We start from the raw sequence: 20,997 nt of genomic DNA on the forward strand, positions 1-20,997 counted from the left end.
GCCACTGCTTTACCAACCACATTACCAAATTATGAGCAGAAACAAATTGCTTTCCTCCCTTTCTGAGCAAAAGCACACACAAAATTATGTCTGAGCTACAAAAGAATCAAAAACTTCTCTAAGGTTTTTTTCTGAAAAAGAAAGATTATTGAAATTATCACGAATACCTTCTTTAAGAGTAGTGTGAATATCTTCCATATCACATCTAATTTTAGCTCTGCAGTTTAACAGCTTCTTATCCCATGTTATTAAGATCTCCTTCTGACATACTGCGACCTCTTCATAGTCTAATTTCACTTTCCTGGACTGGAGTTCATCTCTTCTTGCTAAAAAAGAAAATAAACTTATTAAGAGCAATGTGTTGGAAAACAGTATTTTAAACATTTTATAGTATTAATAAAATCACACTCAATGACTCTTAGGGGTCAATCACTAAAAACTTTTTTTAAAAATTAGGACAATATATGAGGCCTAAATGACCTTGAGTCATTTCATATGAGAAAATATATGCATTACTTTCTAAGAAGGTTTTACCCCGCATCTCATACATAGTAATTCTGCTAAGCATTAAAAACAAACCATTTGGCTGTGTCATAACTTCAACTTTTTGACAAATATAATAGCCTCAAAAGTGACCGCTTATATTAACACCACTTAAGTGTTAATATTTTATATATATGTAAGACAATGCTTCATGCTAACCTTAACTTAAAAAATATTTAACAATGCTAAGTTCATCCATTTTTTTCCATTTCCAGAGTTATTCCCCCTGCCCTTACTAGAGTGTTTCACTATTCCCTTTTAACAATCTTTCCCTTTGGTGCTACAAATTGAACCCAAAGCCTAGTGCATACCAAGTGCATGCTATACCACTGAGCTATAACCTGGCCTCTATTTTTAATAATCTTAAATTTTCATTTCACTGAAATTAACACTAATTCCACTTTTTAAATAATACATCACTCTTTTTCATTTGATGGCCTAAAATATGGGTTCAGAACTCATTAATTGCACACAAAAGCAATCACTATCTTGACTTGTATTTATTTTGATTAATTGACTCCAAAAGAGGAAAATAAAACAGATCCGTAAGCACACTTCCCTTCTTTCATTAGGGTCCCCCTGAACAGGAATTCTGAAGAGTGGTCTGTGTGCCCTGACACTCCTTATGCCTCTCTGGCCCCCTTGCCTTCTGCAACACAAATCTTTGTTATGCCTCCAAAACCCTCGGCAGCACAAAAGCAATAGCAAAAGGAATGTTACTCATTACTTAGTGTGTTTGAAATCAGTTCTGAATATTTTAATCTAAAAAACAGACTGTTCTTCAAGCAGGACAGCAAAATACTCCTACTGAAAAGTCTAGTCACACTCAAAAGAGGAAGCACACTATTAAAATATTTCTCCTAGCTACCACTAGATGGCATTCTAACACAGCTTAGCTTTGCTTCTCAATATTTGCTTTCTATCTTTCTATAATAACCGCCTTTTTTGTTGTTTGTTTGGGTTTTTTTTGTTTTGTTTTGTTTTGTTTTTTTAGCAGGGTTTCACTAGGTAGTTGAGACTGACCTGGAACTCACCATGGAGCCCAGGCTGGTCTTGAATTTACAGCAATCCTCCTGCCTCAGCCTCCCGAGAGCTGGGATTACAGGCATGCGCCACCACGCCTGGCTTGCCACCTAATTTTTTTTAAAGGGGAGAGTTTACTAAAGCTAATGATAAATAATACTGCATACAGCTTTACTAATGATTTGCTTCAAAGGGAGCAAAGAATATTTCCTTCTCTGAATCCTTGTCCATTTGAGACAATCTGAAATACCTACTTTATGGTACAATATGCCTTCAGGATACAATGGTAAGAGTTAGTATTCCCTCAATTCGATAACTGTAAAAAACCTTAAAGAAACAATGATCATCTGCTTAGAATTTTAATAGGCTAAACTACTTTTGTCTTTGTTATTTAAGTACAGAAGAACACAGAATTGATAAAGCTTTCTTGGAGAATATTCTAAACATCAGCTCCTTCCTTTCTTATACTTTAAAATTACACAGTACAACTGGGCTCCATGAAGACATGTGATCATTTCTATTAAAACCATTTATTTCTTTAACACCCATAGCTAAAATACGTGGCATATTCAGAAGAGCCCAAGAGCCAAGAAGAACAAAGCTAAGTCCCAGAACTTGTCCTACTGGTCTGTCGCTGGCCTCCGGTTAACTTCTTACCTTCCCCAAGCTGATCACTAACTACTGCAGGCTACAGGATGAAGAATCCAGCTAAACAGTCCCTAAGGTTGTGTTCTGCTCAGTCAGTGATTATAAAACTATTCTTTGGTATTTAACAGGATTTTTTCTACACATTCCCTATGAAATATAATTTCATACTTCAAATTTTTTCAGGAAATGGTGACTTTTTTCAACTATTTTTTTTCTGTTTATGAGTTCTACTTAAAAATATAAATTCCTGCTGAGATTTCTGAAAACTTGGGTAAGTAAATATGCATTTTGTCACACAGAACTTTTTTTTTCCTACATGGGATCAAACTCAGGACTTTGCACTTGTGAGGCCAACGACCAAACCACTGAGCTAAATCCCCAGCCCTACATAGAACTTTTAAAAGCAATGTCAATAATAATTAATTGAGGTTTGAATGTTTAAAAAAAGATGGATTTCCTAGTAATATTTAACATTTTTATGGTTTTTATTCTGCTTAAAAATAGCAATTAAAAAAACAGGTCTTTGCAAAGTAAAATATTGTTAAAACAAAATTGATTTGAATATAGCTGTAGTAACAATAAACTCAGAAATATGAACATCTGTATTTAAAAAAGCTTCTAGAAAGATTAATAAAATAAAAGCCAGTGAGAGAGAAACCAATAACCTTAAAAGTCAAAGGATTCACTTAAGCAAAATAATTCATTTCACAGATGTAAAAAACAAGGCCATTTTAGGTCAAGCAACTGAGGTTAAGCTTTTACACATTTTTTCAGATTTTTGGTACTAGGCATCTTGTGTGGTTCTATCAATACTGTGGCAAACTGCATCATTCTTTCAAAAGGCTGAAAAACGCATTGGAAAGTATTTAGTGTCATAAACAGCAATCACACAACTTATTCGAGACATTATAAATTATTCCATTATAAAATTATTGACGAATGATTTTCAAATAGAAAATTTATAAAACATTAAAAATAGCAATTGATTTGAAGATAGATTTTTTAATAACTAGTTGAAAAAGAAGAATATTTGCTGGTTCATATTGTTCTTAAATAATGCACAACGATATTGTTTTTTATATCAAATACACTGATTTCATGTTATCTACAGTCTTTATTACCCAAATGTAACCTACAAGCTCGTGACATTTTGATTCTATTAAACAAAAATGCAAATAGATGAAGCTGATCTTTTCCATGTCAGAATCACTCAACAAATAGAATGTCTGAATAGCTAACCTTCAAGTTTCTGGTTTTCTTTCTCCATTCGAAGCAACAAGATTTGCTGATGTATTGCTTTTTTCCACAAACTCTTTAGTTCTTTTGATTTCTTTTTTTCTTCAACCTTTTCTGGGTCATCGTCACTGGACAAGAATATAACCAGTGGCTCCTCCTCCATGGTGGGCGCAAGAGGTGAGAGTGGCAAAAGCTCATTCCTGTCCAGTCCATCTGCAGAGAAGAAAACCGTGAGAGGCATCCTTCAGTAACAACCTAAACTACAGAAGTTTCCTCTGGCTTCAACACTCTCTCATCTTAACTTTTCCATCTTTGAAGGTGTTCACAAAGCCGCTTTCCCAGGAACTGTTAGTTTCCAAAACCAGTAAATTTAAGTACGTTCACTAGACTGAATTCCCCTTCTAGATTTCCCTCTCACAGTGAAACAAAAAACCATATGTCACCTCACCACTTCTTCTTTCTACACAAAAAGATCTGGAAGAGGGCTGTTCCAATGTGAACCGGGCTTTCCAACACTTCTGCAATTCTTCTATGTGTCTTCTTTGGCTATGCAAAGCAGGACTGCACGGGAAGGTACAGTGTTGTGATTTCCTAGGGTCTACATCTACCATCCGAGTCATCAGAAGGGCAGCTGAGCAATGCCGGGCCTTTCCTGGCTGAGCGCTGAATGCCCCTGCTCCCTCCCCCTGCAAAGTCTTCTTAAATCATCTACGGTTCATTCCCTCTCCATTCTAGGCCATTTTCCACATACTTCCAATTATTTTCCTATTAATAAATATGATCATATCTCTTAAAACATGTCGATGACTGCTTCTAGTCCAGACCACAACAACGTGCAGTCTCCAAGTACAGCACAGACACTCTGGCCTCACGTCCCTTCCCAGGCTCTGTCTCAATCTCCCTGTTATCTACCCTAGATGCTCTTTCTCACAATTCTCTGACCTACAAAGTTCTCTAACGTGACTCTGAAACATCGCTAAGATATGTTTCTTCCTGTGATGATTTTAAATATTTAATTTTTTTCTGTGAAGCAATCTCTGACCATCCTAGGCAGAGTTAATTTCATCTTTAGTAAACCAATCATTTTCTTTCTCTTTTGGTAATTCACTAACCTCTGCCCTTATTAACGAGCTTGTTTTGTTGCCTTTTTCTAGATAACTGAGTTGACAATACACTTGATTTTTGTCTCTCTTAATTTTAGATGAACACATTCATGGTTATGAAATGTCCTCTATATACCATGCGGTTGTGACATGCAGGGTGTGGATTATCATACTTTATTCCTTCTAGTTTCTAGGAGTAAGTAAAGTTTGCAAAAATATCAAATTTTTCAGTTATCTTTTTTTTTGTAGTGATAGGGATCAAACCTAGGGCCTTGTGTTGGCTATGTAAGCACTCTACCCCGGGCTACACACACAACCCCAGTTGTCTCTTAAATTAATCCTTCATCCATCCATCCATCCATCCATCCTTCTTCCTAACCTTCCCTCTTTTCTTTTCCACTGTGATCAAAGAATATGGTACACATGATCATGATTGTCTGGAACTTATTAAAATATCTTTTGGCCAAGTACCATAATTAAATTATGAACATTTTATATATGCTACAAATGGATGAATTTTCTCTGCAAAGTAAAAGTTCTATATAAATATTAGATCAAGCTTGTTCAGTTGTGGCACTCATTTATCTGTATTTAATTTTCAGACAGGAATATGTTTAAAACTCCAGTGAGAGCTAATGATTGGTTTTCTCCTTCAAAATCCTCTTAAGTATCATTTTCTAGCTCTCAAGGCTATAACCTAATGCATGTTTTCATTACCGTTATATCTTTTTGTTTAATGATATAATCATCATTTTGGATGCTTCTGCTGTACATTCTAATAGGTTTAATATTTGAAGAAAGTTGCCACACTCTCTTTTGACTGACATTTACTGAGTGCAATATACTCTATTTTTATTGTTCAACATATCTATGTCATTTTCTTTTATATATCACTTTTACAAATGACAGTATTCTGTATTGCTTCTCTAATAATTAAAAGAACTATGAGTTTTTTCTAGAATTATTATAGTTCCCTATGCAGTATGAAATAGGTCCAAAAATAGGTTTGGAAAATCATTCATTTATTTATTCAACAAGCATGTACTAAGGTACTGCATATCTAGTGTGTTCTGAGAAGAAAACCAACCACCTCAGATACAGAAAGAGAAGTTATTTTTTCCCCTGTAATCAAATCTCTTTTGAATCAAGTGTTTCTGTCATACTCCCTAGTTTAGGACACCATGAGGAGACACTCTTCCATGGTTACCATACAGACCTTGGTGCTGCATTGCTGAGGGAGACTTATTCATGGGAGATGCAACCCGCAGGAAAATGCGCTGCCGCCAGGAGATTCTGCGAGGAGTGAGAGGTGTTCCCCCAACATTTAGGGACTCATTGCTACAGGTGGATGAGGTCCGTTTCCTTCCTTCTCCATCACTGCAGAATGCCAACAATTATTTAATTTGTAAAGAAAATCATGTAGCACAGCACTTCACAGCCTAATGGTAGCACACAAGCCATTCACAAGTTCTGCCACAAGCAAGCACAAGGCACAAGCAACTTGGAGCAATGTGTCACCAGCACATTGGTCCCCCAGGCCATCACATCCTGGGAAAACTGCAATCCAGGCAATGAGCCCAGTCATGAGAGGCTCACCTGTTTCTACTCATCAAGTGGTCCTGGTTCTAATCTGAAGAACAGAAGCGCTTATACTGAGGAGTAGATGTTACTTAAGTAATGAACTTATACCGTGCCAAAGATGTGAAATAATAGTTTATTCTAAACAATGTAAATGTTCCATAAAATGACCAAAAAGAGCTTTTGTTATAACTAAGACTAATCTACTAGAGTCTGTCTGTAATTGTTATTAGTATTAGTAGCTATTAATACAGCTATTAGTAGCTGGATCGTAGCAAAAATAAGCAGAACAGTCAATCCTGATATAATTTTTAGGTATATCCGGGAGGGGGGAGTTCTAAGTTAAAAAATACTAACAAGAATTATTTACAGCAGAACTTCTTAAAGACGGTTTATTGCTGGCCTGCACAGTGACTCGCCATCAGGGAAATACTGTATAGAAATTCTCCAACTTAGTAAACATAACTGACTCTAAGAGACTCATTATCCCAAAGTCTTTAAAGGAGTAGGAGATGTCACATCATTCCACATGTGGAAATACTGGTCTGTTCTAAGACTCTCATTTCCCTTTTTTTTCTCTCTCTCTCTCTCTGAGTTTATTGGTACATTTTAGGTATACAGTACAGTGACATTCATCATTCAGATCTTGTACCTTTACATGACAGGTCTTGGTTTTCATTTTTTCCCCACACCCCTGCCCTCCCTTTACCTCCTCCACCCTTCCCTATTTACAAAGACTTTGTTCCCATTTTTTTGTTTTCTCATATTTTTTCTTTTCCCTTATTTCCTTTCTCCTACCCTTCCCACTTCCCCTACACCTTTGGCCCTTTTCTTCCTATTTCACATTGGCAATTCTACCATTTGGATAAGAATCTCACTTCCTAAGAAAGACCATTCTGAGCAATGCTAGGCCTATATACAATAAAAGGTCATCGTGACTATATGGCTTGGATTTAAAATGTCCAGAGTCTCCTGTGTTCCAAGGTGGAGTTTTCAGAGGGTGATTGGATTATAAGGGATCTAATTTCATTCCTGGACTAATCCATTGATGAAAACACAACTTGATGGAATTATTGGTAAGTAATGTAATTTAGGAGGTAAGGCTAATTGAAAGGATTGGGTCATATAGGCTTAACCTTGGAGACTATATCTGACCCATGGCCCATTCCTCTCTGGTTCTTTCCCCTCTGTCTCTCCTTCTTGACTGCCATGAGGTGACCACCTTTCCTCTACCATGATATTTCCTTCGTCATGATGTTTCTGCCTCACTATAGGACTAGAAGCAATGAAGCCATGTGACCATGAACTGAAACCTCTGACACAGTGAACCAAAATAAATCTTTCTTTCTTTAAATTGATATTCTTAGGTATTTTGTAACAGTGACAGAAAATTGACTCAAAGTTACTTTTGAGATCCAGGCTGTCTGCAGCTAGCAGAAATACAATAATTGTTGCTCTTAAGTGATAGGAATATTTTACCTTGTTGAGTTTCACAGTCTGTGAGCTTTCCTGAGAGAATGGTTGGTGAAAATGTCAGTATATATTCACATGGGATGACAGCCATAAGTGAAGGTATAGGATATCTAATAGAATCAAGAAGTTCACTACTTGGGTCAGAAATGAGACTCAGTTAGAAAATCCACAAGCCTCTCAGACACTCAGTGGAACTCAACAGTGATGAGATAAGTAATATGAAGAAAGCAATTCGATACCACTTGTTACATTTTTATTTGTTCTGTGTTTCTATATTTTCAGTTATCAGGACATTTTTATTTCTACCCTAGATCTATTGTGCTAGGAATATCACTTTTGAATTAGCTAAATTAAGGGTAAGGAAAGGAAATACCTATGAGCTGGTATGCAAATAGCAAATATGATATGCTATACATTTCAATACAGCCACACCCTTCTGTTAGTATCCTGGATAAATTGAAATCCTATTAGGTGTCCAATATCCCTATAATACTGATAAATAGATGTGCCTTTATGTTTACTTTGGAAAGCAGTGATTCAAGTATTTTCCTTTTATCATCTGTGATTCAGGTGTTCTCGGTAGATCTTGATAAATACTCTTGGAGAATTTTGTATCACCATTTTCATAGCAATATTTCACTGGGATTATTTGCTAAATACCCAGATCGTGGGTACACTGCAACGATATGTAGTATTATACTGTACTTCCACTATAGTACCAGTAATATGCAAATAAATACTCAACAAATAATCACTGAAAAAATTAATACTTTATGAAATCATATGAAATATTAACTCAGAATTTTAAGTAAAATGGACAAAAACTACTGGCTGCACTAACATATCAGGAATAAACAAAAGATCTACCCTCTTCAAACCCTTTATGGGTAGTCACTACTGTAAGGCTTTCTGGCAGAAAGTTCTAGAAGCTGTTTCCCAAAGTGTGGACTGAGTTGCTGATGGTATTGGTAGGTTTCCACAATGACAAAACTGTTTAAAAACAACAAAAAGCATCTTTTCCTTTTAAGTGTTGTTCCTGTCTTTCTAAATCGCTGGCGGTGGCATCTAATTTATAACTTATGATTTGAAAGCTAAATTAAATCCTTATGTTAAAGCAACTTATAGGGTAAATATTCAACAAATAATTAGTTTCTCTTTAGACTTTTAGGAACTCTAGTAAACAAAACAAACCAAAAGATTCTGAAATGTTCATATTTTAATGATGGAATTAAAACCTCTTTTTAAAATATCACCTTCCAATTCACTGTTGATGACATATAAAGTTTAGAAAGTACTAAAAATAAAACTGAGCAGTACCCTTATCAGTTTCATTATGGCCTGTAAAATGTGAGATTTGAAGGGAAATATGTCAAAAATAATGCAGAAAATATTCTGACAGCCTATTATATATTCTAAATTTTCATTACATCTAAATTTTAAACCCTATAATCTGAATAAACTGTCAAGTGACAGATTTTCCCTCCACATATATGGAATTTATAGGCCAGTAACAGCCAAAACTTTGCAGTCAAAATATAAGAATTATATACCAAAAGGAAGAACTTACATAGCAAACCAATGACTATCTTGTACTAAAAAACTATTTTATGAAAAGGAAGTTTAGTTGCTGAGATAAGGTGAAAAAGAGAAGATAAGTATTACGAAGTTGGGTTCCTGACAATGCACCTTAACAGCAATTCAGTGTTTAACAGATATTTGGCCAGTAATCTGACACTCATAAGGTGGTAATTTCAAGAACCAAGCCTTTATGAAACACACTGAGCCCTGAAATTGCCATATCCCAATTTGGACACTACTCCAGAATGGGGGTGGGACGGTTCTTGGTTTTATTTCTGGTTTTTTACTCCATTAGTTTTCACTTTAACTTCTCTTTTCATTAAACTTAGCATATAAGCCAAAGGTAATGCCTATTTTCTGAGTGAAAATAAAACAAAGCAACATGTGCTGTATACTGTAATAATAATGCTAAGGCTCAAAAAAAAAAAGCACATACTACATGCCAGGCATTGTTCTAAAATGTTACAAGTATGAATTAATTTCATCCTCACACAACCATACAGAGGAGGTGCTATCACTATGCTCATTTTAAGTGAGAAAACAGAGTTAAAAGGCAGCTAAATAATTTGCAAATAATAAGTAAAGGAGGCAAAATTCAAACCCAGGAGGTCCAGAATCCAGACACTTAGGCACTATGTTTTATTGTGCTGATGTAAATAAATACTCTGCATTACTTCCTACAAAATCTATAAGATCCTAAAACCAAAGTTGTCACAAATCCCGGGATTCTCTGTATTTTGGTAGAAAATTCTATCTAATCAGCATTAAGTCTTTCCGATGAGTACTTTTCTTTCCATTTTTTAAATGGAATAATTTTAATTCAGCAAAAAATAACTTCAAAACACTATGAGGTGTTTCATTTCTGTAAATGTCTCACCTTGCTTTGAAATAAATGCAATTTAAAATATAGATATTTATTTTAAACAGAAGTACTAAATAAAAGGCATTTTAATATACAACATGCATATATTGACATTATAATCATCTTTATATTTTAAAGTAATAATTAAGTTATTCCCTTGTTTCTTCATATAATCTTTTACCTCCTTCTTTGGTGTTTTGGAATATGAAGACATATTTTATAAAACTGCTTCCCAACTCATAATCAGGAAAATTACTGGGCTAGAATTTCTTCTATTAGAAATTTATAAAATTAAAAGCAAGTAAGTAGGAAGGAAATAAAATTCACACATATTTTTCATGTTGGTATATTCTACATATATTACCAACTAATAACCCCAATCCATAAACACAGATGAGGGCTCGGAAGGGGGGAAAATATCTCATATTATGTACACCACCATGTTCATTTCCAAGTGCTCTCTACACAGGATTGATCAAAAGCCATAGAGACAACAGGAACCCCCTAAAGCTTCAAAATGGTACTTTAATATTTTCTCAAATAGTATCAACTACTATATTAACATTATACTATGTGAACAGACTTCTTAATGCCCACTTGCCTACTTTAGTAAGAAATTATTCACTGGTTACTATACAAAATGAATGTCTCTAAGGACCACCTTCCTCTGAGGGGAACATAGCTACACTCTCCCAAAGTACACAAAAATGTTCTGCCGAGCAACAAACTGCCTCCCACCCTCCTCCAACTCCTTAGCACCAACTAAAACTACCAGCATCATGAAGTCCAAATAAATGACTACCCATTGGCAACATTTACATCTAAATCACAATATATTACAATTGAAGATAAACAACCAAACTTGATTAAACTGATAGTAACTATTTAATAGAAAGCTGAAAAGGGGTTCTCTCTATAAAATGCCCTAGGAAAGCCTGTGTGGAACAACTTAATGATGAAATTTAACTTTTGTTCTACAGGATCCACAGTGCAATTTAACTCAGAATTGCAAAAGGTGCACTAGTACTTTATACAAGCTCTATTTTTCCACTGGGTACACATCTGCCATTCTATGGAAAAGCTTTACTAACTAAATAAAATTGAGATTAACCAACTGTAATATATAATACCTGAAATGTGAGTCAAAAGAGATAATTAGTCAGTGGAACAATGTGTAGGAAAAAAGAACGAGGAGAACAAAGAGTTTTATTTTCTAAACTCTACACACTGAATGCAGATATTTTAAAAATGCTTTGTGCACTGGAATTTAAAGTATCTGTGGGTAGCTCATGCGTTTGTTCACATTCTTATAGCCTCAGATAAAATGATGCTCAGCAAAATATAAAATCTCTCTGAAGCTGAATCTAGTCATGTCTAAAGTAAGGCTAGACAATCCCTAAAGTAATAAAGAATTCTAATTCCTGCCTAAGAGAAAACCTCAAAGGACACAAGGCAAAAGAAACATTCCTACTGGACTTTTAAAACTAGATAAAAGTATTCTTTAAATTGGTCATACATCCAACCCCCCCAAAAAAAATATATATATATGTGTGTGTCAATTAAACGTCTTTTTAAAAGCTACTTTTTATCTTACAATATAGCCAAAACAATTTTCTGAAGATTTTTCTCTTCTTGTATAGCTCACTCTAATGGAATCTTTAATAACCACATTTTTATGCAGCTGTTAAAAAAATCTATATATTAGTAGCCTTAAATAGGAAGAAAGGTATGCATACTTCTCATGCCTGTGCGATAAGCAAAATGTAGAAACTGGAACAAAGCAGAGAGTAGAAGTTCACAGTTAAATTGTACAGAAGTGATTCTCACTGTTCTATACAGAAAGCTCCTGAGTCATGAGGAAGAGGAGTCACCACAATGTGGTGAGACTTCCATAATAAGAAACTAAGTATTTTCTTGCATCCAGACCAATGCAGTATCTGTGAGGCTTCAGCAGTGTCTCAAAGCGACCAATGTAACAGGAATTAAGATGAACAAAAACAGATTAATACTTCCCAATGAGTAAAAAACAGATCCCATGAGTATGTTTCAAGATGCTCCTTTCTGCCACGCGTGGTGGCATACGCCTGTAATCCCAACACTCAGGAGGCTGAGGCAGGAGGATCGCTGTGAGTTCGAGACCAACCTGGGCTACATAGTGACTTCCACATCAGATCAACCACATAGTGAGACCCTGTCTCAAAAAACCAAAAAAAAAAAAAAAGATGCTCCTTTCTGCATCTTTTTGAGATTTGGAAGAAACTCCTCATATGGGCATATGTATGTCTGAACTAGCAAATTCACTTTTCTTAATTTAAAATCAAAATGAGGCCTTTAATTGAAGGCCACATAACAGCTGTAAGGAAATTTCAACATGGAACAGAGTAGAAACAGGGTATCTGTTTGCAATCAGCAAGACTTCCACATCAGATCAACCACATAGTGAGACCCTGTCTCAAAAAACCAAAAAAAAAAAAAAGATGCTCCTTTCTGCATCTTTTTGAGATTTGGAAGAAACTCCTCATATGGGCATATGTATGTCTGAACTAGCAAATTCACTTTTCTTAATTTAAAATCAAAATGAGGCCTTTAATTGAAGGCCACATAACAGCTGTAAGGAAATTTCAACATGGAACAGAGTAGAAACAGGGTATCTGTTTGCAATCAGCATTTTATGTGGACATTTGTCATCTCTGTTTATACAAAGGATAACATTTCCCTTTGGGTGGACCTCAGAGCATGCAAGATGACAGCATGCATTCAGGAGACAATCTAAACTCACGGTGAGTATAAGAACCTGAGAATTTTTTACATGAAAATGCTTAGATCTCTAATCACCTTGATTCTGAAGCAGTGTCCTGTCTAGTGCAACAGAAAAACAAGGAATTGCATTAGCACACAGACAGTCCAAAATCAGGACTTAGAATAAAAGGGTACTTCTATAAGTCACCAGTAAGTTAAAGATAAGGTTACTTCAACAGTGGGCTATAATTTAAAAATTATGCTGTTTTTAATCAATGAATACAAGAAAACTTTCAAACCAAAACCATACTCTTAAGTACTTCTTCAGGAAAAGTCTTATTTTCTCATTAAAAAGTTTTATATATGGGTAGAAATAATGAGTACTATTTTTTAAGTGATCATTTCCCTTCGACCAATGCAAGTTAATACAAATAATTTTTAAACATAAGGTTATAACCTAAGAAGTAGTTTTAAGAGGCAATAAAGATATCTGTTGATAGAAAAGAAACATTACAATTGACAAAGGGATGTTTATAAAAATATACCATCATACAGAATTTTCTAAAATATTAATTCAAAATTAGGTGAAACAAAAAAGACAAATTTTACTTCCTTTATCATTTCAACTCTGCAAAAGAATTCACTAGCAAGTATGTTTAAAAGCAGTAATCTAACATGTTTTAAATATTCAGGATAGTAGTCTTGGAGAATGTTGTTTAACATGAATTTAAAATTTCGAATTTTATATATTTTTAAAAGTAATAGTTTGATTAGCCTAGATACTTCCCTATTCTATTTCATATTTAACCATGCATATTTAGAGATTTGTTTCATGGAACTAATTTGATATAAGTATCCAAGTGAGAAGAATATTATAATTGGTAATAATAGGAATCTCCTTCCCTCATTATTCCAAATAATTCCAGATATCATGGCAATTATGTGTACACAATGTTCACTCTGAAACAAGAGGAAATGAGATGTAAAGCTCAGAAAACAGTGGATTAAAACCATGCTCTTGAACATCTTTATTGTCAGAAAATATACTCTAAAGTATTGAGTAAAGGACATGTGGTGTCCAAGTTATTTACATATGGTCTAAATGAAAATATTTATGTATAAACAAATACACATATGGTGTGTGATCAAAACATACAGCAAAAGTTTACATTTTAAAAGTGTATTACAATAAGAGGCACATTAATACTCCTCAAAATACTCCCTCTGTGAACACACTTTTCCCATCATCCTAGCCACTTCGTGAAGCAGTTTTGGAAATCCTCTTTCATAAGTGTCTTTAGTTGTACTGTCATGGCTGCCACAGTGTTACGAATCAATTCGAGATGTTCACTTTCATGGTCATTTTGACTTTGGGAAAGAGCCAGAAGATCCATGGATGAGGACCATCCTTAACCTATTCAGGAGCCTGCCATTCTGTCGGATGACAACGGGGCAGCAGCATCCATGGTATACTTTTTTATCATGCCTATTACTGACATGCAAGACAAAAATAAAGTGGCAAGAATGACGGGATAGGTGTGTTCAAAGTGAGGGAGAAAAAAGCAAATGGGAATATTTTGAGGGGGATTAATGACAATGTGTCTTTATTGTAATAATTCTTTCTATTTAAACATTCACCATATGGCTGATCACATTTCACATAGACATATACGAACAGATAAATATGTAGATGGATCAAGAGAATGATAGAGAAAATGCAGAAAAATGTTTAAAAGCGATTAACCCAAAGGATTAAAAAGAATCCTCTGCAATATTTTCTGTTCTGTAGATTTGAAATTATTTCAAAATACAAATAAACCACTTTTACCAAATTATAACTAGTAAATACATGTGTAAGTAACTTACTAGGTGAAATAAACCTGAGTATATTTTGTGCAGTAATTTTACTATTGTGCAGCTATTCCTCAATAGTTCATATTATATATGTGCAACTAACAATGTGTCCAATAAGACAGCACTCCTTTCAAAAGCAGAAGCCTAGAAACAACTACCTGTCCTCTGGAAGAGCGTGGATAGATAAATTGTGATATATTAAATAGAATAGTATACAGCAATAAACTAAAGTACAAATAAAAACAGGAATTAATCTTATAAACTAATTTCAGGTAAAAGAGCCTGATATGAAACAACAAATGCTGTCCCTTTGCATTTATATAAACAGTGCAAACCTAACTGATGATATGAGAGGTCAGTCTGGCAGTTATGGGTGGGACATGAGAGAGAGCTTCTACAGACTGTTGGTGGCCTTCCCTTCTTGCCTGAGGAGTAGGACACACAGTGATGGTCCCTCTGCTGATCCACTGAGCTGTACGCATATGATTGGTGCTGTTTAATGAAAGATGTTGCTTTCTGAGTGTACTTCTGGCCTATTAATTCTATGTTGTCAAGCTAAAAGAATATATAGAAAATCACACAACAAAAGGGTCCCAATTTTGAGAATTTCTCATAACCAAGAAAACATTTAAAAGAACTGAAAATAGAATGATTTTAGTGACCCTGAATGTTTAAATGTATCACCTCAAATAAAACTTCAAAAAAACAAAGTTTTTCAACCCAAAAATAATATATATTTACTTTTCAACTTCAATACTTTTGTTAAGTGAAGTATTGAGGGACACGGGAAACTACTGGCAAAAATGATGCATACATTTAAGCAGGAATTCCTAAACACAAAGGAACAACCTTATATTAAACAATATAAGTAATTTTTTTTAAAGTCATTTCTGTATTCAACATCCTTTTCTTCGCCAGCCTTTGACCTTCCCACTGGCTATTTCTAATTGTCACTTTTCAGACATGCTAGGTTTCAGGAAGGAAAGCAGAACTCCCTCTTGCTCACTTTAATTATAACAAGAAACTGCAAATAGGATGGATTGAAACTGCTGTATTCTTATTAAAGGCAGTATTACAGGGATATGGTAAAATGCTATTAAGTGTCTACATTCTTTATTCTCTAAATTCATGGCATATCCCAGATATAGTATAACACCCTTGCAGCTCACTTTCTTTAAAACTGTCCTCACAAAGTTACACATGAAAACTCCTTAAAATAAATTCTCTTTTATAGTTATCAGAAATCAGATTCAGTGCTCAAATATAACTTTGTACTAATTCAAAGTAAAGTCCAGAGGCATAATCATACCAATCCAATATTAATAATTTCCTAAAAGTGAAAATAAACTGGCATACTCGGACAAAAGATACTCCAAAGTAATTTAAGGATTAGCATAATTTGACTAATTCAGGAGGGCCATCTAGTTATATGTTAATTTTTAGAATTTCCTAAGTCTAAAAGAAAATAGGCCAAAAATCGCTTCAAGATTTTGGTGGCACACAAGTTGGCTAAAGGCATGTTTTCCTATCCTTGACTAAAAGAACTGCCAATTATCGAACAACTAGAATGTTGTCCATCAGCAAGAGTGGATAAAATGTGGTATATTAAACAGGATACTATACAGCAATAAAAGTGAATGAGGCAAGTTAGATAGCAAAAAAAGAATGACTCTCAGAGACTCTTGAGCCACCAATAACCCATTTAGAAGGGTTCTGACTTAGCCTACCACTTTACAGAGGCTTCCAACACTCCACGAAGAGTATGAATGGATCGATATAATTTTGAAAGCAATTCTCCAAAGGTCACAACACCTAATTTCATGTAGCTAAAAGAACAAGCAAGAAAATCTAATAGGCCATATACATTTTCTATACCAGGAACAGAAATAAAACAAAACAAAACAAAACAGAATAGCTGCAAGATTCAAGAGATTCCCCTAAGCTGTGTGAGACTTCTTGTCAACATGATCCTGTACCCAGACTCACAAAAGTTAAGTCTATCATTGAAAAACAAAAGTCTAGGAAATACTCCACATACTTTTGTATGTACTCTACATACTTATGTATCAACTGTTTTAATCAATGGTTTGGGGGTTCCTTAAAACACACCCAGAGAAACGAAGCAAAAAAGTAATGATCAGGGAAGGTTTGCTAAGTATGTGTTAACACCAGTTCTTGCTCCAAACAATACAAAGTTCAGATTCTGGGATCTGAGGTAAAGAAACACAAATAATATGAAAAAAAACAAAAAAAAAACCCAAAAAGATGATCAAATCATCAAAAAGCTTTGAAACTACTGGTTTAAATGTTCTCTTAATAAAGTTAATTGGAATTAAAACCACTATATTAGAACAAACACACAGAAGGATGCATAAATATCACTCCAAAATTAATCGGCCACTTTTTTGTAACTTATTGGCATATCACTGCAGAAAATTTGGCTTTGCAAACAAAGGGCACTGATCTCACCTGATTTCATGTTCATACTGTGGGGACAGTCTACCTGAATTCTGGTAAAAGCTTTTCAGGAAAGAAGGGGCAGAGAAGGAAGGGGCAGAGAAGGAAGTGTGGAGGCTTGGAAGACTGGAGGAAGAGTTACTCTCCTTGTGTATGCGTCGAACTGATGGAAGAAGGCTGAATACAGAAAATACAGCAAATTGGTCTTAATTTATATTTCGGCAAAATCTTCACTCACTATGAAAAAGCATATAAACAGGCTCTTGCTATTAATTTAAAGGCTAAGGGATGGATCTTACCAAGGAAAGAAAAAGAGGGGAGCATGCAGTTGTCTATGTGGGTGACCGTCAGACTTACCCTCTTACTCACTGAAGTCCTCACCTACCAAATCTGTTCAGCTCTAAAAAAATTCTTAATAATTTTAGGACAAAAAAGTGTGTTTTTATATGCAAAAGATAGTTTGAGAGGAAAAAGCAGAAAGCACAAATAATTATAGGAAAACAAGTTCCAGAAGGAAAACATGATTAGGAGTAGTTCAAAAACTTTAAACCCTTCTAAATATTGAAAAACAACATGTTTGGCTGTTGGACATTATCATACATTTGGCTTAACCAATATTAATATCAGCTATGTTCTTTTCTGAAACCTGTGGAATTGTGCCACTGTGGTTTAATTATGGATTAATCCAAAGCCCTATGGCTCCCACACAGGTCTTTTTCTTTTTAATAAGTTTCTTTATACGGCAAGTTTTTATAATGACACAATAGCATCTTATTATATAGACAGAAACTATTTGAACTTACAGATTATAAAAATGTAGAAAACATAGGGAAGAACTGAAATATCATGTACAGTTTGAAATTATTGATATTTTAATTCTTGAAAATAATTCTTCCTGGAAAAAAATTTATTGCCCTGGATGAATACAACTGAAGTGATCATTTTAAAAATCATAGTATGTATATGAATACTTAATCTCCTTCATACATAAAACTTTGAACAATGCATTTATTTTTATATTATAGATATCTTATTTTTAAATTTCACATCATGTAGAAAATAATAATAAAACTGTATCCTTAAAAACATGCTAATAGGCTGGGCAATCCCAGCACTAGACAGCTAAGGCAAGAGTATCACACGTTTGAGCCCAGGCAGGGCAATTTATTCAGACCCTGACTCAAAATAAATTAAAAAGAGCTAAAGATATAGCTCAGTACAAATGTCCTGGGTTCAATTCCCAGTTACTGCAACAACAAAAATGCTAGGAAATTTGATAACACTTGATGTAATAATTAACTTTTTTAGTCAAGTTGTTACTTGAAATTTTGTTTTTATTTTTTTCTACAATGGGCATCCTTAGCAAATCCTGTTTTCTGTACCAAACCCATAGGTAAAGAAGAGAAACATGAATATCTACATGACTCTATCTGAACTACAAAGTGAAGAATATAACCATTCCTCATTTCCAGCTTTATATTTCTCATCAGATGTCAAAGAACTCTATTAAATTATTGTTAAACACCACATAAAATCATGTATAATGGACATTGCCTATAATTACCGTATATATACTTTTTTTAAATAACATCACTTTATTTTAAATAAAATTTATAGCAATTTTCATATCTAGCTTTAATTTATATGTAACAAAATACAGTCATTGTTCTCATATATGAAGGTAACTGAGATGATACTTTAACCCTGACACTCTCCTGTCGGCTAACAGGAACTTCTACTGCTTTGTCATTTTCCAATTTGCTGACTCTGATTTTTTTTGTAGCCATCACTGAGACTAATATGTGTTGTCAGTAAGTCTTTAGAGAAAAACAAAAACAAAAACAAAAAACTACATATCTTACTTTCTCTATTTTTCTGAGAGAAAAAAGTTTCTATCCCAAATGTATTCCCTATTCTTTCTGGATTTGCCTCAACCTTACCCCATTTCCCTCAGTCATCGAAGGAAAGAAAAACAATTTATTTCTTACAGTCTTTCTAAAAACTAAATACTGGTGACAGTAGGAAATCACAATCCACCCTGACTCCAGAGTGACCACACAGGGTCACGGGGGAATGGTTCTCACGCCCTGGGAAGACCTCTGGACTTACCTGCACTGCTCGCTGGAGCTCTGCCTCAGCAGAGGGGAGCGCACCCCATGGGCCCTCAGGTCCTGCAGGTTCACCTTCCTCTTTGAACTTGATGGCGGGTGGCTGAACGTGTGCGCTCTTCTTCTAAACTGAGGGGAGTCTGAATCCTCCTCAGGGAACGCCTGCCATGCTGAGGACAGCGGGGAGGCTGGTGGTGTTCCTGGTGGAGAGTCCCCTGGTGAGTAGTCCTGAAATGCAAGCACAAGAGAGGTCTCTCGTTCCTACTCAGGAGGGTCAAAGCAGAGCTGCTGAAACCCAGAGGTCAACAGCCACAGGGCGTCTCATCTTCCTCTGAGTCATGGCAAAACATATTTTTTTTCCTTTTACTCAATCTATGGTGAAGGTTAATCAGTATCACCACAACCCACTGCTTCTGATAAGCAGTTGTAAGGCAGCATCCGCAAAGATAGGTCAGAAAGTGAAAGGGATGATAAGAAAAGGTATTCTTTCCCCTAGTGTGTTGTAGTCAACTTTTCTCATTGTTGTCAGAGAGATGAAAAGAAACGAAGATCAAAGAAGGCGGAGCCTGTGTTTCTGTATCTCCTAATTTCCGTGACATATCATTGCATGCTTCCTGTACTGTCAAAACAATAGCACAATACCTAAGTGTCCAAGTCTTTAGGAAAATAAAGTGAAGTTTGTTAAGCGTCCTTCTTGACTCTGAATGTTTCTATCCAACTACACTCTCCCTGAGATATATTCCCATAAAACACATGAAAAACAGGAAATGAATGAAAAATCATCTATGCTGGAATGCATGTCCTACTACACAAATAAAATAGACATCATAAATCTTTCAATTCAGTTAGGTATGCTGTTTATACTTTCCTAAATTTATAGGCACCACTATAAAAAGGTTTAGCTTGATAAACATCAGTTAGTGATAATAGTCGCATAGCTGGGCTAATTCCCAAATCCATCAACAAAATGTTTAATAAAACATGTTAATATTGTCCCATTAAACAAAATACTGCATATGCCTCAGGTTACATGTTAAACAATACAAAAAAAAAAAAGGAAACAAAACCTACTGAGAGTTGTCTAGAACATAATGAGGCTAATGATCTTTCATACCTTTTATTGTCATATCACTGACGACAAAAGTGGGGAGTAAAATGGGAGAACAACTACATCAAAATCACTGTAACAGTATAATAATCATGTGGTTCATTTTATATGGATTTGGATCAATGGCTGCTCAAAAACTGTCCTCCGAAGCAGCATTCTATCTACCAAAGGTAAATGCCTGAAAGAGCTCAGTGAAAGCCTGTGAGGGAGGTGCTCTGTTCCAGCAGGGAGAAGCTTAGATGAATAAAGAACATGTTAATACCCAGATTATTCTTATTAAGATAACATTTATTTTTTTAAAGGATTCATATAAATTAGGCATGCATAGTACTACATCAGTGAGGGGTTTTGCTCAGTTGCACTTTGCAGTAGACAAAAGGGAGCTCTGATTAGATACCTTCTCTGAAGCAAGACTGTTAGACCGTTCAAAGCTGTCCACACTTCCAAGCCGACCTCTCATTCTGTTAGCTCCCTAGTGAAGAGAATAAAAGTAATCTTTTTTTATACGGTTTGCATTTTTACTTTAAAACTACAGAAGGCAATTTGTGGTTGCCTCTCCATGTGAGCACTGAATCGATCCTTTGTGCTTCTCTTATTTGTCAGCTATTTAACCAACCATTACATGGAACTACAGTATTCCCAATCTATCTGCATTATTTCTAAGTCAGCTGTTAGATAACAAAATAC

The 20,997-nt window shown here is 35.0% G+C and overlaps 1 protein-coding gene across 1 annotated transcript in view; it reads right to left on the reverse strand.

Moving 5' to 3' along the window:
* The window catches only part of Tbc1d4 (TBC1 domain family member 4), a 205,130-nt gene that overhangs the window by 29,507 nt on the left and 154,626 nt on the right, over window positions 1-20,997 (reverse strand). The window contains 7 exon segments of the mRNA XM_033760923.1: window positions 168-326; window positions 3,454-3,663; window positions 5,770-5,930; window positions 12,880-12,903; window positions 17,107-17,271; window positions 19,204-19,430; window positions 20,708-20,782. Coding sequence (XP_033616814.1) covers window positions 168-326; window positions 3,454-3,663; window positions 5,770-5,930; window positions 12,880-12,903; window positions 17,107-17,271; window positions 19,204-19,430; window positions 20,708-20,782 — 1,021 coding nt within the window.

Source organism: Fukomys damarensis, unplaced genomic scaffold (assembly GCF_012274545.1).
Source record: "Fukomys damarensis isolate Sample0158 unplaced genomic scaffold, DMR_v1.0_HiC HiC_scaffold_6, whole genome shotgun sequence".
NCBI classification, from domain to species: Eukaryota; Metazoa; Chordata; class Mammalia; order Rodentia; family Bathyergidae; genus Fukomys; species Fukomys damarensis.